At 42.3% G+C, this 17341-nt stretch overlaps 1 protein-coding gene across 5 annotated transcripts in view; it reads right to left on the reverse strand.

Annotated features, from left to right (window-relative positions):
- The window catches only part of GALC (galactosylceramidase), a 66838-nt gene extending 52980 nt beyond the window's left edge, over positions 1–13858 (reverse strand). Inside the window, exons 1-5 of one of the 5 annotated variants that reach the window (XR_014809003.1) lie at positions 13645–13858; positions 5113–5181; positions 4794–4857; positions 3167–3280; positions 751–890 (exon numbers count right to left, since the gene is read on the reverse strand). Coding sequence is in view for 4 of the 5 variants with exons in the window: in NM_001243631.1 (NP_001230560.1) it covers positions 751–890; positions 3167–3280; positions 4794–4857; positions 5113–5181; positions 13645–13839 (582 nt within the window). In the remaining variant the exon portion in view is untranslated. 5 annotated transcript variants of the gene reach the window in all.
- Between the last annotated feature and the right edge of the window lie 3483 nt (positions 13859–17341).

Raw genomic sequence — 17341 nt, forward strand, 5'->3', positions numbered from 1 at the left:
TTTGAGCTAGGGTGTACCAAAAACAAAACCATAATTCAGGGGAGGCCTACACTAAGTACACTTTTCAAGAGTGGGAAGAATTTGGATGGGCAGAGAAGAAGAATAAATGATGACATGCAGTTATTTTGTTGTTTGTTTGTATGTTTGTTTGTTTTATGGCACAGTTGCAGTATATGGAAGTTCCCAGGCCAGATATTGAATCCAATTGAATCCACAGCTGTGACCTAGGCAATAGCTATAGCAATGCCAGATCCTTTAACCTACTGTGCTGGGCCAAGAATCAAACACATGCCTCTGCAGCAACTCGAGCCATTGCAGTTGGATTTTTTTTTTTTTTTTGTCTTGTCTTTTTATGGCAGCACCTGTGGCATATGGAGGTTCCCAGGCTAGGGGTCGAATCAGAGCTGTAGCCGCTGGCCTATACCACAGCCACAGCAACTCAGATCCAAGCCACATCTGCGACCTACACCACAGCTCACAGCAGTGCCGGACCCTTAACCCACTGAGCAACGTCAGGGGTCAAATCCGAGTCCTCATGGATGCTAGTCGGGTTTGTTAAATGATGGGCCATGATGGGAACTCCTGCAGTTGGCGTCTTAACCCACTGTGCCATAGCAGGATCTCCAGTTAATTTGTTAACAGACAACAGCAGAACAAATTAGTCAACAAAGTGCCACAGAGTCAAATTACCTTTAAAAAATTACAAATACATGTCTAAAAGTTAATTATGTTCTAAAAAATATTACTAACCCCAATATAATCAATATCCAGATCATGATAATGCTTGGCGCCCACAATCCAGGTCATGACATAGTAGGCAGTCAGCTGAAGATTTACATAAGGCCAGTTGAAACCTTTCCCCAGCCATCCAGGGAATGACCATGGCAACCCTGCAGGGACAAAGAGGCAAAGCTGGAGTGGTATAACAGCACCATAAAAAAAAAAAGCAAAACAAACCAAAAAGAATGAACTCAGGCCAAGCAAAAAGCCAATACAGATCTGACAAAAGAAAAGATCACACACCATGCACAAATTCTCAAAATCCTTTCCAGTCTATGAACACAGTAATTCCTCATTGACTTCAAGAGTCAAGTTCCATAATTCTCAATGCTCTTTCAGGAAAAAGAAAGAAATCAAGCAGAAACAAACACCTCTCTCAATGCTACTTACCAACAGAAAGAAAAGCAGCATGCAATTTAACTTAACATCCCCACCTCCTGCTAAAAGGATAGTCAGTATTCAATTTCTCTTCTCTAAGGTCAGATCCAATAGTCTTGAAAGGCTTCTGCTTAACTACTTCTGTGAGGTTAGTACAATACAAATTCCTCATTCACTAGTACATATTTTTACAATTGGAGGTTATTTAAATACTAACTAGTCAGGTAATCAAATTTTGCAAAACTAGTTTGTCTGTATACCAATATAAACGCCAATGACTCAATAGGGAAATATACCTTTGTTATAGGATATAGAACAAAATAATCCACATTCTTCCAATAACCTAGTAGTATTTTTTAAGTTAAAAAAAAAAAAAAAGAGAGAGAGAGAGAAGGATAGAGAAGGACTAATTATGATTCTAAATCCTAATTCCGAAACTAATATATTAAAATAAGGTTAACATTGAGTTCCTTAACTGTTAATATATACTACCAATCTAGTCTATCATTGAAAAAAAGTCAAAATCAAAATGACAAAATACATATTTTTCTAAATTCAGGAAGAGTGCCTAAGGATATCTACATGAGAAATGTGACATTAAAATAATGAAACATTTTAAAACAATGAAACACCAAACACATTTTGAAGGCTCCCCATGTGTATGTCTTTGTTAGGACTTGGTTCAGAATGCCAGATCTTCTGCATTTAAATGAGAACTGACCTTGAGAGCAGCACAATGGGCAAGTATGTGCTGAAGTCAATGATGTTTCTTACTGCTCAAAACATTTCTGGAATCTCTTACAAAAGTCCACTTAGAAAAAACACATTGACCGCTCTTTTTTTTTTTTTTTTTTTTAATTTAGAAGAAAAACTTATGCTTGTCCTTTAATTTGATGGTTGAAAATGATTTTAAAAGTAATTTGAAGTCAAGTCCTAAAAAATGGATCTCATTAACATATATAACTTAACCTGAATGTATAAGCCTGTTCGAAAAAATCAAATTCATTTCAAATGATGAAAGGGTGCCACCGCTATGTATGTGTGATATCTTTTATAAGTCTGTACGCTGCTACAGGACAACAGTGCAAGGAATACAGTCTCTTTGAGAAATCATCCTGCCGCTGAAATCTAAGCTCCAGAGGGACAAGAATTAGGGGCTGGATTGTTCCAAATTCCCAATGCCTAATACAGTGAATACCACATCCTTGATGTTCGAAATAAACAAACCACAAAAATCTACTTTTGTATGCAACTCTCTTAGAAACGAGGTCTACTATGCACATAAGACACAATTTTGCAAATAGCTGGGATATACTGCTGCATATAATATACAATTTTAGGGAGTCATGGTGCAGGGGAAACAAATCCGACTAGGAATCATGAGGTTGCAGGTTCAATCCCTGGCCTCACCATGTAAGTTAAGTATCTGGCTTTGCCGTGAGCTGTGGTGTGGGTCGCAGTCACAGCTCAGATCCCACGTTGCTGTGGCTCTGGCATAGGCCAGCAGCAACAGCTCTGATTAGACCCCTAGCCTGGGAATCTCCATATGCCACGGGTGCAGCCCTAAAAAGCAGAAAACAAAGAAACAAAAAAAATACAATTGTATAACTAATATTTCCCTTTTATAAATTTGGATAAGAAATTTTGTTGAGGAAATTAGTTTAGCATCACACACACACAAACACAACAGAAGAGAATGAGGTTCTACATCTTATTTTTGCCATTTACTAATTTTCTAATCTTAAGTCAGCGGTCAACCGCTCTATGCTTCCAATGCTTCTGGAAAATGGAAAGAGTAATATCTTACTCCAGAAGTATGATAAAGATCAGACACAATATGAGCAAAGAAAGAATCGTGCCTGGCACGTGCTTTGCTGCTGGTAGCATACTGGCAGTATTAACAACATTACTAATACTTCAGTATTAATAGACACTCCACCTACAAGATTCAGAATTTTAAAAGTAAAGGAAAATAGACTACAAAAGTACAGCAAGCTTCACTTCTTACCAATGAGTGTAATATTAGGGTTCCGCTTCTTAGCTTCCTTCATTAACCACCACTCATATCCTCGGAAATAATTCTCATCTAATGCATAGTGCATGTGGGAGGGCTCAGTGCCATCTGAATGAGAGAGAACAAAAAAGAAGGGAAACTATCTATTAACAGTGCTTCACAGGGCCCCTCTCCCCTAGACACACACACACACATTTCAGAGAAGTAGTATTCCAAATCCAACCCTAAGGTGGGGCAAATAAGTATCATCTTATATAAATTGAAGATGGATGATCAAAGAACATTATCCCATTTTTTCATTACCCTAAGCATCCTAGAGGTCTTAAAATAATTCAACCACAACTTTCTATTATAAGCAGAGTGGCGTTATCAACTCATATAATTGGAAATTCCTAGAACTAAATTCTGCTAGTATTTGGTCTCCAGGGGTTTTCAGATCCCCAGGTCCAACTTTAAGTGTAGATCACCTCAACTCCCAGCTTCTCAATCACCGATGTGAATCCTGGGCTCCTAACCCCCAATTGCCATAACCCACGCCTAGAGCCTATAACATGCCTTGTTAGGCCAAGACAACAGAACGTTGAGAAAAAAGGAACAAGTACACATTCCCACTGTAAGAAAATTCTATATAACCTCTACAGGGTGTCAGGGTAGGTAAGTCACATCAGTTCTCACGTGCTACCACGTTTCTCAAACATCTGCCCTTGTTAAGAAAGGCCTGAAAGGAGAGGGGCCCTAGCCCTTTTCTTCTTAAAGGCAAACATCAGAATTCACAAGAACTACCTGCTTCTGTAACTCTGCCTCTAATTTAGCTTCAGCAAATGAAGATGGCCAGTCATTATCAATTCTGCAAAAAGGGGTTTAACAATAAAATGCATGTCTTCTTATAACAGATTGGGGATAGCTCTTGTTATGGGGTTGTCTTTTGTTTTTGATTTGCATTTTTTTCTTTCAGCATAAACACCAAAACTACCACACAGATATATCTATTAAACAAAAATTACTTCCAAGTCATCAACAGGAACACTAAAGCTCAGTATAATGGAATCTAAAATTAGCTATATATAATCATTGAGAGATTTTCTTCTTCCTGAAAAGCAGAGACCTATAAATTTTTAACTGACTACATGGACTACATAACATCAAAGTGATGACAATGAAGATTGAAAATTTAGTGGTTAAAAGTTTTATATTTAAAAGACAAAAAAAAAACCATACCTCTGAAATACTAATTACTCAAATATTTGCCACGTATTTAAAGCTTATAACATCTTACATGTTCTATACATTAAAAGCTTTCTTTTTTAACTTCTTAGTAAAATTTCAAACTGTTCCTATGCTCTCTAGTAAATATTAGTTTATTAAAAATTGTGGATTTGTCTACTATTGATTACGTCAACTAAATCGACAATCTAAAGTCCAAATGCTGTTTCGTATGAAGAAATGCATATGTGGATATAACATTTTTTAAATACTTAGAATGAAAAAGGAAGAATAGGGAACAATCTAAGAAATAATATCGAAAGTATCGGTATCACATATTCTGACACCACAGTCAATAAGTTTAGGTACAGATTCAAATGTTGGTGGAAAATGATCCCATTTCCCCAAATACTCCTACCTGTTGTCTGCCCATCACCACCTATTTCAACTTTTAGAATATGCAAAGAGGCACCGAAGTTTGGCTGGGGAAAGAAGTAACAATATTAACGCTGTGATTCATTGTATGAAAGGCAAAACACTTTAAGACAACTACTAATCCCTTTGGTTTCACGGATGAGAAAATGAAAGCAAAACTTCAAATAAATAGCAACTTATTCCAAAAAGTACTTTGCCAGATTTTTAAAAACTAGAATTATGAAGGTGCGAAAGACTATTGGTGAAATTCACCCCAGTTTCTAAAATATCACAGATACCATTAAAAAATTATTTTTCCTTACCTTAAAGAGATAATCCAGTATTTGAGAACGATAGGGCTCTGGGTAATTTACTAGAAGTCGGGAGGTTGCCTAAAAAAGAAAAAGGTTTTCAAAAGTACGAATAAAGCAAATCCAATATGAATACTTTACACGGTGCTTATGCATGCCATCTAGCATGCCCATATTTAGCCAGCTCTTGGGCAAAGTTAAGCTGTGGAAAGTCATTTCCCAGCCTACTTGTTTGCCTGATTTGCTTTCCCATCATCGGGCAAATAGGACTATTGTTTGTTCAATAGCTAAAACATGGGTTCCAAGCAACAACCAAGTTCCTCTTCTACTGGGATGAGGGTTGGCTAGGAGGTCCGCTTGCTAAGTCTACGGATGAGTCTCATTATTACAAAATCATCTTGAGGACCTTGACACAGAGAATGGTTATTAGAAGAAATCAAACTTGGGAGTTCCTGATGTGGTGTAGCGGAAACGAACTTAAATAGTATCCACGAGGATATGGATTTGATCCCTGGGGCCAGGGATCCGGCATTGCCCTGAGCTGTGGTGTAGGTCAAAGACGCAGCTCAGATCCTGTGTTGCTGTGCCTGTGGTGTAGGCCGGCAGCTACAGCTCCGATTCAACCCCTAGCCTGTGAAATTCCATATGCCACAGGTGCAGCCCTAAAAAGAAAAAAAAAAAGAAACTTAATTTCTCTATCTTAAGGCTGTTTGTCAACTACAAACATCCTTAAAATAGATTAATCTTGCCACTCCTTGCCAGATTAATCTACCCAAAATCTAGGCGTCAGAAGGGGAAGGATAAATCTCCGGTAAATTTTCTGTTCAACATCTTGCAGGCAAATATTACACGCAGCAATGCTTAAAGGAATCACCATTCTCTTCATCCTTCTTAGATTCATAGGTACCATCTATTGCCACTAAGGATAACCACACAGTGGTCCACAGGCAAGGCTGTCCTAAAGAAATCTCACACAATACTGGCATCTGCATGCATGGAAAGAGAGAGGTGGAAGATGCAGACACCACCCCGTGATCACACCTAAGCCATGGCTGATGACAGCTTGAACACAAAAATCAAAAAATCAATAACTGGAGTTCCCGTCATGGCTCAGTGATTAATGAATCCGACTAGGAACCTTGAGGTTCCGGGTATGATCCCTGGCCCCCCCCCAGTGGGTTAGGGATCCGGCATTGCCAGGAACTGTGCTGTAGGTCGCAGATTCAGCTTGGATCCCGAGTTGCTGTGGCTGTGGCATAGGCTGGCAGCTACAGCTTGGATTAGACCCTTAGCCTGGGAACCTCCATATGCCGCAGGTGCAGCCCGAGGAAAGACAAAACAAAAAACAAACCAAAAAAAAAACCAATAATTGATCAATTACATATACTTTGGAGAGCAATATAAGCCAGGGGAATAAAAAAAGACAGGTTTTAACAAGAAACTCGGCTCGAAAGCCAGACAAGCCCTAGGTTCAAAACGCTTACACCCTGCCAAGTATGTGACAAGAGCAAGACTTGACTTTCGTGAGGCTTGATGTTCTGTTTATGCTACCATGGACATTCTGGTGGTGACCACATCTATCCCCCTCATACCCAGAACCTCCCCAGTCCCTGCCACTGACACACAGGTCCATGGAGTACTCTCTAACCACCTCAAGCTCAACATATTCCCAAACACTTTATCCTAAATCTGTTTTCTTCTCATGTATTTGCTATCTTAGTGAAGAAAAACATCTGCCTGAACCATAAATCTGGGGTAACCCTTTCACCAAACTTTCCATCCATCTTCAGTCATGAAGATCTCTTTAACATCTCTCAAACCCCCACATCTTCAACCCCAATACCTTCCTCCAGGCCCTCCTCAATTATCAGAACAGCCTACATGGTTTTAGGGTCTCCCATTTGCCTCCTCATATTCTATCCTCCACACCCCTTGCCAGATTAATCTTCCCAAAATACAAATCTAACCATGAAACTATTCTGTTTAAACCGAGCAAGACCTCCATTCCCCCAAGAGCTTTCAGGATAAAGTTCAGATTGTTCAATTTTACACCCAAATCCCTTAATTATTTGGATTCCAACTCTGACACTTTACCCCTTATCGCTCTCACACCGTCTATCTAGCAATAACAAACTATGTTTTCTTTCTTCTTTCTAGAACACATTATTTGGCCAATTCCAACTCATCCTTCAGCTTTTGGGTCAAACTCCACCTCTTCAAGGAAGGATGCTTTCTGCTCTTCCCCACTGGCTTGATGTAGGTGCCCCTCCCTAAGCACTGGGCCCATATCTCTACCATAACTCCTCTAGCACCCTCATCGATGCTTCTCTGTTCTGTTTCACCGCTAAGTTCCTTGAGGAGAAGGACTGTGTCTTATTCCAGTTCCTACCCCATGTATTCTCTTATTCAATAAACATTCATTTAATATCTTGCATGTTATCATTTGTTGCACTGGTGCAGGGAACATAAAATAGGCCTTTAGTTTGAATGAAGCTGGCATCCTGATTACAGCATTTACAAGCAATATGACCAAGGACAAACTATCATAAAGTAAGTTTTCTCACTCAGCTATTCTAAGACTAAAGTAAAATGTATGTAAAGGACTTAGCACACAGCTGGCACATAGTAAACTCTCAAGAAATAACAGGCATTGTATACACAAACTGTTTTCAAAAACACAGTCCCTGTTCTGAAAGAACTTACAAACTAGCAGAAGCTCGAATACTAAAGGAGGCACACTTTATGTTAATGAAAGCTGTATGTGCACACTAACCTATCCTTGATCCAAAGGAAACAATGCTTCCTGCTCTGCAATATGTTAGCAATATATACTATTGTTAGAGCAGTACGTTGTGCTGTTTGGGGGTTATTCTGCTCTCTATGCTCTTTTATCCTTAACTCAGAAAGTGCCAACTTTGAGCAAACATACCACATCATTACGCTATTGCAAGCCTATATTCATACCCAGTGCAAAAGCAGTAGTCAATGGCGAGAGGAGTAGTATGGCCAGATGTTGAAATGTACCATAAAGCAATAACAAACTGCCAAATCACTAATCACACTCCCTGAATACGTCCTGAAGCTGTTTGCAACCAGCCCATGCTAAGAAGCCTTAGCATGGTAGTTGCAACATAGTAAGCTCTCAATTAATGGCAGGTATTGCATACCCAAATGGGAACAAGGTTTTCATTTAAAGTCCTTGGGATAACTTCTTCCCCACTAAGGTATGAAAGAGAATGATAGTAACCAAAATTAGTCATGCGGCAGATGCCATCCTATCTGCTTTGACATCTGTCCTCACAATGTCCTTACCAGGCAGGTAGCACTGTGTCCTCAGAAAAATGCCTGAGATATATAGAGGTTAAATAACCTGCCCAAAGCTATCCAGTGATTGGCAGGACCCAGAACAGATCCCTAGCAATCTGCTCTTAAGTCTGTGTGCACCATGCTGCCTTGCCTATCATTTTAAATGAGAACTTTCCAAATACTTACTGCTACACACTGCTGGGTACCAGAAACTCCAGGAAGAAATTTAAAGTGGTATGCAAATATAGTTTGGCAACCATTTTCCTTCAATCAGTATGTGTTGAACTTCTAATATGGGTAATGCATTGCTCATAAGGACACTACCAGAAAGATAAGAGCTTCCTGTTGTGAGTTATAAAAGAATTCTTATCATTTTAATAATTTTAAACTGAGTTAATAAACATGAAATAAAAAATTTCCATTTTTGGCAAGTTAAACATTGAATTTAATATCAAAATAAAGATATTAGGACATATGAGTCCTCATTTTATGAAATACTGGCTATTCCAGGTTTAACCCATGAAAATAAGAAGAAGGGTAGTAGTAACGTATAAATACATTAGCCCATTAGACAACTGTTTACGTTGAAATATGTGCCAGCACTTGTGAGTGAGGATGCAATATTAAGAATTAAAATTGTGAAAATCAGTTGGGTTAGGGAAAAGTTGTTTTTTTTTGTCAGATCTGTGAACAGACTACAGACCATGATATCCTCTGGCTTTTTTTTTTTAATTTTATTGTAGTTGATTTATAATGTTGTACTAGCTTCAGGTTTACAGCAAAGCAAATCAGCTATCCACTGGCCTTTTCTTTTTGGTTATTTATTTATTTATTTACTTGTTGCCATAACCACAGTATATGGAAGTTCCCAGGCCAGGGACTGACTCTGAGTCCCAACACCAGACCCCTTAATTAACCCACTGCGCCAGGCCAGCAATTGAACCTGTACCTCCACAGCAACCCAAACTACTGTGGTCAGATTCTTAACCCACTGCACCACAGCAAGAATGCCAGGCTTCTTCTTTTTATAATGCAAGTGTCTAAATTAAGCTCTGATTGCTCAGGCATACAGTTTTCAAAAATAATTGGTTTTATGGTATGTCTACTTAAAACTAGTCACCTAAATCTCTTTGGTAACTTGAAACCTTAGAGTTTTGCTAAGTTAAACAATGGAAATTCATTAAATACATAGATCATTTCTAAGCAATATAAAATGCTAAAACATTAATTACTAAACATGGGTGTGCCTAATTTTGGTTTCTTATTACAGAGAAACTAAAGATATTTAGATCTGTTTGTAAACATGTCCTGTGCTACAGAGGAAAACTGAGCCGTAAAAAAAAAGAAGCATAGGAGTTCCCGTCGTGGCTCAGTGGTTAATGCATCTGACTAAGAACCATGAGGTTGCAGGTTCGGTCCCTGGCCTCACTCGGTGGGTTAAGGATCTGGCATTGCCATGAGCTGTGGTGTAGGTTACAGACTCGGCTTGGATCCCACGTTGCTGTGGCTCTGGCGTAGGCCGGCAGCTACAGCTCTGCTTCGACCCCTAGCCCTGGAACCTTCATATGCTGCAGGAGCAGCCCAAGAAATGGCAAAAAGAGACAAAAAAAAAAAAAAAAAAAAAAAAAAAAGCATAAGCTTCTAGAAATTATAAAATATATTCATAAACTTGCCAATCTACAAAAGGCTGGTGTAATAGATGGTTCAAAATTACTTACTTCCAGTTATGACTAGAAATTAAGGTTTCTGGAGTTCCCATCATGGCTCAGTGGTTAAAGAGACCGGCTAAGAACCATGAGGGTGCAGGTTTGATCCCTGGCCTCGATCAGTGGGTAGAACCATGAGGTTGCAGGTTTGATCCCTGGCCTCGATCAGTGGGTTAAGGATCCGACATTGCCATGAGTTGTGGTGTAGGTCACAGACACAGCTCAGATCTGGCGCGGCTCAGATCTGGTGTTGTTGTGGCTCTGGTGTAGGCCAGCAGCAAGCTCTGATTGGACCCCTAGCCTGGGAACTTCCATATGCCGTAAGTGAGGCCCTAAAAAGACAAAAAGACAGAAAGAAAAAAAAAGAGAGAGAGAGAGAAAATCTATGATTGTCACCATCTTGTCCCCACTATGTCTGAAGATGTTTCAAGTCTTACATTTATAAATCTCAACTGGCTACCCTCAGAATCAGACTAGGTTTATAATTTGCTCCAATCATTAACCATTGTTTTTCTTCGGTTTCCACAGGAATGCCTCTTATTAAATAACCTGAATCAAATACTTGCACCATATAGGCCTAACTTTATAAGCCAACCTGCATAACTGCATCCTGAAATCACAACCCTTTAGTTGAACTAATCTATTCTAAGAAAGTAGTTGGATGAGATATGGAACTGATCCACCAACTCAAGACAGTTTCAAATCTACTTACACTGGATGGCCTAAGATGTTTATCACAATATTATCCTAAGCTTTTAAAAGATTCCTAGGCTCCAAGGTCACTGACCTGGTTTCAAGTTGGGACACTTTATGCTTGGGACAACAGCTATAAAATGGATTTCAGATTGTTGCTTGTATAATTATTATACGAGTGCTACTATAATCCTATTCAGATGTGTATTTTCTAGTTTACAACATGCCCTATCTTTGACTTTTAGCAAATCAATTACTCAAGTAGTTTACACCCCTACCATTGACTCTGATGCCTAGGGATCAAGGGTGGATTGCAGTGTAATCCCTGATAGGTGGTTTTTCCTCTTTTGTAATAAAAGTGTAGGACTGAAGCTTTGATTGCTTAGGCATCTACTTCAAAAGTTATCCACTTCCAAGATGGCTATCTCAAATAAACACCTTGCCCTCCAGAGAACTAGATAATGAGCCAGGCTGGATAGAGGGATGAAGAACCCTTGGTTTTAGACATCTTGGTTGATTGTGATAAATGACCATCATTTGGGCCACTTATTTCTTCTCTGCCTGCACTTCAAATTCTCACTCTTAAATTTTAAACTCATCAATAAAAAGTGAGCCCAGGAGTTCCTACTGTGGCTCAAAAGGGTTAAGAACCCGAAATAGTGTCTGTGAGGATGCAAGTTTGATCCCTGGCCTCACTGAGTGGGTTAAGGATCCAGTGTTGCCGCAAGCTACGACAGAGGTCATAGAAGCAACCTGGATCCAGTATTACCATGGCTGTGGCACAGGCCTCAGCTGCATCTCCAATTCGACCCCTAGTCCAGAAACTTCCATATACTCCAGGCGTGGCCTTAAAAACAAACAAAAAAATGCTAGGCCCACGAAACGCTAGGCTCTCACCCTTTGTCCTAATGAAAACAATACCAGGCCCACACTACCTCTCACTCTCTCTCTTTACCTGTAACCTCCCTGTGTAGCCCTAAGTGTGCCAGGACCTGTGAGTAATAAATTTTTTTTTTTCCAGAGTTTTCTGATGGTTATTGCTGAAGGCATCCTGCAATTATAAAAACCAAAAGGGCCAGTGCAGCCACATCACTGGTTATCAAAAGGCTGAGACCAGCCCCAAACATTCACCCAGCAAGCAAGCATTCAAACTAGTTTTTAACTGCATCTAAGGATCTAAGCTCCATCTGGCTCAACCCAACAAACAACCCATTCAAAGTTCAGCCATAACTACTTTCAAATAAAATCAGCTCTAGCTATGATCTGGGGTACAAAAAAGAAAATCCTTCTCACCTGAAGGTCTGCCCCCATAAACCCCATGGACCCAAGGACTATAAATAGAAGGGGATTAAAAAAAGACAAGACAAATGTTACAAACAGCATGGTACAGGACCAAGCAAACTGTTAGGAGTCAAAAACATGCTACCATAGCAGGCTCCCAAGCCAGGTGGCCGCCTGTCAGCACGACCAAGGAACCAAGGGACTTACTGGCTGCGACCACACAAATTTTGCACTAAGCTGTAATGGCCCTCATGTCTCCCTTAACCTATGTATTTTAGAATGCCCACATGAGGGGAACTTATCCCAATGGACACAGCCCAGAAAAGACTAAGGAAACATGACAATGAAATACAATTAATATCCTGGATGGGATCCTGGAACCAAAAAAGAGCATTAAGTAACAGCTTCAGGATATACGAAAGGATGTATGGCCTTTCATTAATGTTATGAACACTGGTTGGGACAAATGTACCATACTGATGTGGGATGCCCATTAACAGGAGAAAACTGGCTGCAGGATATATGAGAACTCTGTATTGTCTTGGCAACACTTCCACAACTCTAAATCTATTCTTAAACTACAAGTTCAAAAATAGATCATCCCTTGCCCCAAAGACCCTTGAATCAGGAAAAAATTTCTCTCAATACATACTATGAGAATCAACTGGTGCATTTGTTAAAAATGCAGATTCTCAGACCCCACTCCAGAACTAGAGTCAGAATGGGGGCGGGGCAGGGTCTGCATTGCACAAGGTGATTCTTAGGCACTTTAATGGTGGTGAGTCACTGTCTCCATCCAAGGTTTCCCTCCCCTGGCACACCTAAATAGCCGCCAGTGAGGGACTGACCCTTCCAGCCTCTAACTCACGCCCTAGGGCTTCACCTTCTGCGGGGACAACGATCCTCCAAAAATCCTAAACTCTCAGTTGATACTGGCGTAGTCCGCCACTAGAAAAAAAAAAAAAAAAAGGTTCCAGTTTCTGGCCTCTCACCTTTCTAAACAGACCTTGGGGTACCTGTTATGCCTCCAGACAAAAACCTATCCAGCATTCGGCCCTTTGAAAGAGCCCAACCGCGCCCCGCACTAGTGGTCCTGCACTTCCCCCGACCCCTCTTCCTAAAAAGGAAGAGGCACAGCATCCCACAGGCTCATCCTCTTCAGCAGACAGACGCTCCCCAGCTCACTCTCTGGCCGTCTCAAGAGCCACCCTCACCGGGTGCCCTCCCCAAGGAGAAGAGCCCCCAGGCCCCGTTGCCCAAAGTGAGGGAGGATTTGAGCCCCAGCCTTGTCACTATCTAGACCTGTCACTTACTCGGTGGACCTCCGGATCCTTATCTGTTACACCTAACTGCCTCTACAGGATCACCTTAAACCAGCCTGGGCGGACTCGAGCCACGCAGTCCACGCACCCCGACAACCAGCCCAGAGGCGGCGGGGCTGCGCCGCGGGGGCTTGTGGGGCGGGACGGGGCGGACCCCTGGCGCCCCCACAACCGCCCCGCCCCACCATCCCACCCCCTCAGCTCACAGCCAGCTCACCCCACTGCCCCCTGCTCACCCCGCCGCCGCTGACCGCTCCGATGCCGTCGAACTCCCGGCCCAGCCCGTCAGAGTCGTCGAGCACGTACGAGCTGCCAGGCGCAAGCAGCGCGCACAGCAGCAGGGTCACCGCGACTTGGCCCGCCGAACCCGCGGCAGCCGTCATGACTTTCACTCGGCGTTGCCGGGAAGCCTGGAGTCGGCGCTCAGCCATTGTGTGGGTCACATGACTCCGGCGCCCAGGGAGGCGGGTCTGGTCGCCGCCATGATGGAGAAGGGCAGGAGTTCGCTGGCGCCCCCGCCGCCATGTTGAGTGTGGGCCGCAGGTCGCTGACGCAGCCACCGAAGTGCTGCGGGAGGACAGAAGGAGCCTCCTCTAGTCGCCTCCATACGTCAGGGTCTGACTCCGGCTTTGGCGTGTATCGCTTCACTGCCCCTCTTCTGGCTTCACCTACTGGAGCCTTTGGCGAAGAGAAGGTGGATGGCCAAGGCCAAGGGAGCGGGCAGTGAATGGCCCAACGCAGACGTCCCCCAGCATTTCCAGGCGTATCTACCATGTGCCACCAGGGGGCAGAGCTAAAAACGGACAGGCTTGCAGCCTCTATACTAGTCCATCTTCAGCGGTCACCATGGTTGAGTCATTTAGCTTTCTGGGCCTGAGTGTCCTCTTAATGTGAGAGGAAACAAGAAGAGCAGCCACACGGGGCACGTATAATTAAACATAAGGCGACAGACATGCAGTATATCTTCACTGACTGCCCTTACACATGAGAACTTCAGTTTGGCGCTTGCCATCCTGAGTAAAACAGGAACCACTGCAGCTGCCCACCTGTAGCACACCCCCCCCCACCCCAGTGGAGCTCAGGGTGGAGACCAGGAGTGAGGCACTCTGTGCTCTGGGAAAACTGAAAGAAATGATCTTTAGATAGTTAGATGTTTTTAGGAGAAGATTTTTATGAGCCCAGTTCTTACATCTTATATCTAGAAAAACGCAAAAATCCGTCAATGATGGCTAATGTCTGTGACCAGTAGTAACCTTCACAAGACCCACAACAAACTTCTGTAAAGTGTGTGCATAGCTGCATTACCTCCCCCTTCTCCTTTATGACTTAGATCTTGATAGTCCCCCTTTCCTCTTTGGGGCGGTATTTCTGCCCCTGGGCTGTAATTAGTGGGCCAAACAAAAGATGTCAGGGTCACCTGTGAGAACAGCCACTCCCAAGGGTGGGCCACTGAGCCCTGGGGAACTCAGGAAAGCGTTATCAAAGGAGTGATTCTGGTTAAGCCCAGAACTTTACTGTGTTCCCATAGAAATGGTTTTCTGTAAACCTGGTTATCTGTACATCTTTTGTTCCTACTAGTTCCCCATTGCTGCAAAAACTCATATATCCTCGCTCCCCCCCTCACCTCCTCAGAGCAGTTTCCCGAGGCTGCCTGAGATGCTCTCCTGGGCTTAAGTCCTAATTTCACCCCAAATAATACTTAACTCTCAACTTTTCAGATTGTATTTTTTTCAATCCACACACACACACACACACACACACACACACACACACACACACACTTAACAAAAGTTAGCTGACAGGTTCTTCATCCTGGTAACTACTGTGTAACTTAATAAGCTACGTCCTGCTTCCAGTTGAAATGGTTCCAGGCAGTAAACCCTAAACTGGTAGGGAAATTGTGAATTGTCCTGAGAGTCCTGTCGCATCTGGCTTCCTAAGCGAGCAAACATTAATGACTGACTTTCAGTTGTCCTGCTCAGCCGTTGGTCAACATTGTGGTGAGCCCTTCCCCCAAGCAAGTGACAGTTACTGAGGGACCGTTGGCCCTCCCCCCCCCCTTTCTCCTTATAAAAGGAGTCTGAATTGGGACTGAAGCAAGATGCGTTTTTGAGACACTAGTCTGCCATCTTCTCCGTCTGCTAGCTTTCTGATTAAAATCATTATTTCTTGCCCCAACAACTCGTCTCCAAATTTATTGGCCTGTCGTGGGGCAAGCAGAGCAAACTTGGGTTCAGTAACAGCTTGGTCTGAAATTCCTGATTTCCTTGGTATTGAAGTCAAATGAAGAGAGAAGACTCTGGGGGAGGCGTTTCTGATCCCAAAATCTCACTTGGCAGAGCTGTGAAATTGGTAATCCAGAAATACCCAAATGTCTCGGAGAAGACCCCAAAGCCATAAGCCGCAGGAGCCTCTGTCTGCAGGGTCCTATTTGGAATCTGATGGTTTTACCCCTTATTTGCAAACCCATATGTAAGTGTCAAGACCACAATTACACTCAGAGGAAAAAAAAAATCTTATCTGGGCAGTTCTGTAAACACAGTCATCGGGCCCTTGAGATGTGTCTCTGTTCTTCGTGGACAGTATGCTGCTCTTTCCATCTTCTTAAATTACTGTAGGTCCGTTATGATTTACCGAGCACAATCCCAACTTGTGTCTATTGTCCTAACATAGTTATTAATGGTGCCCCTTTCACCCTCAAAAGGGTTCGGCTTGGGAGAGGTAATTTGTGTATTGGCCACTAGTTTTCTTCCATTTCTTCTCCTTCCACCACCCCCCATAAAGCACATGTCTGAACTACTTTCCTAATAACCACCATTCTATGAGTCAAGTCAATAACTACACAAGCGCCATAGATTCCTCTTCCCAGAACTCACTCTGATCCATCAGTTCTAACACAATTTTTTTTTTTTCTGCCCTGCAGCATATGGAGTTCCCAGGCCAGGGATCAGATCCAATCCACAGTTGCAACACTGGATCCTTTAACCTACTGTGCCGGCCAGGGATCAAACCTCCGTCCTGAGTGGTGCCACAGTGGGAACTCCTAACACTATTTTAAGTATGAGCTTAAAGTAGATGCAAAACATGGCTGATAAATCAAGCGAATGCTAAGCTTTCTACCAGCCCTGAGAGTTTATATCTATGATATACATATAATATATGCATTGCTAGGAGCCGTTCGCACAGGTCTGCCTGCTGACAAAGTCCGGGAGACTGAAGACCCCAGACTGCACAGCATGTCTGGGAAAGGGACAGTCCTGCTTCTTCTTCCCGGTCTGCTTATGCTGTTAATAAAAACTGCGAAAGCTGGGAAATTGCTGTTAAATAAAGTTCCCCAAAAGAAGACCCCAGGAAGGGTAAACGTTGGGGCCTAGTGCTTATTCACAAATTCCTACTGCCCCCTTGTTCTATGCTCATCATCCACTTCTGAGTTTCCTTCCTTTTTTTCTATACAGACCCTAATAGAATGCTTTCATATTTAGACTGTTACTGTTTAACCTGTGGAAAATCCTGGAGACGAAAGAGAGGCTTGAGGCACAGGTCTCTCCGTGCTCCAGCAGGTAGCTCTTTTCTTTGCTAGGGACTAGTTGATGAATAGGGTAGCCCTTGGGCCTTAGTTATAGAAAAACTTGTGCGGTTTGCACCACATAATTGTATACAGGTCAGGAAATTAACCTGCTTTCAGTCAATTGTATGTTGCTATGCCTGGCCTGTTGGCCCAAACTTACGGAATGTCTATGCTGTGGTTTCTAGTTCTATGAGAATCAAATAACCTTTGATAGATATGATTAACCTTTCCTAATAGAACATAGTTTGGTCTTAGGTTTTAGTCACATAGAAATCTTTTTAATTATAATGTTAATAAGTTTGTGCTTTTGCTACCCGCAAAGTTAGGTCATTAACATGAATACATTTAACTCTGAAAAGCCAAGT

The sequence above is a fragment of the Sus scrofa genome, chromosome 7 (genome assembly GCF_054392235.1).
Source record: "Sus scrofa isolate SSC_HxYL_T2T_F1_AM1 chromosome 7, Sscrofa_HxYL_maternal_Yorkshire_Landrace_v2.0, whole genome shotgun sequence".
Taxonomy (NCBI): domain Eukaryota; kingdom Metazoa; phylum Chordata; class Mammalia; order Artiodactyla; family Suidae; genus Sus; species Sus scrofa.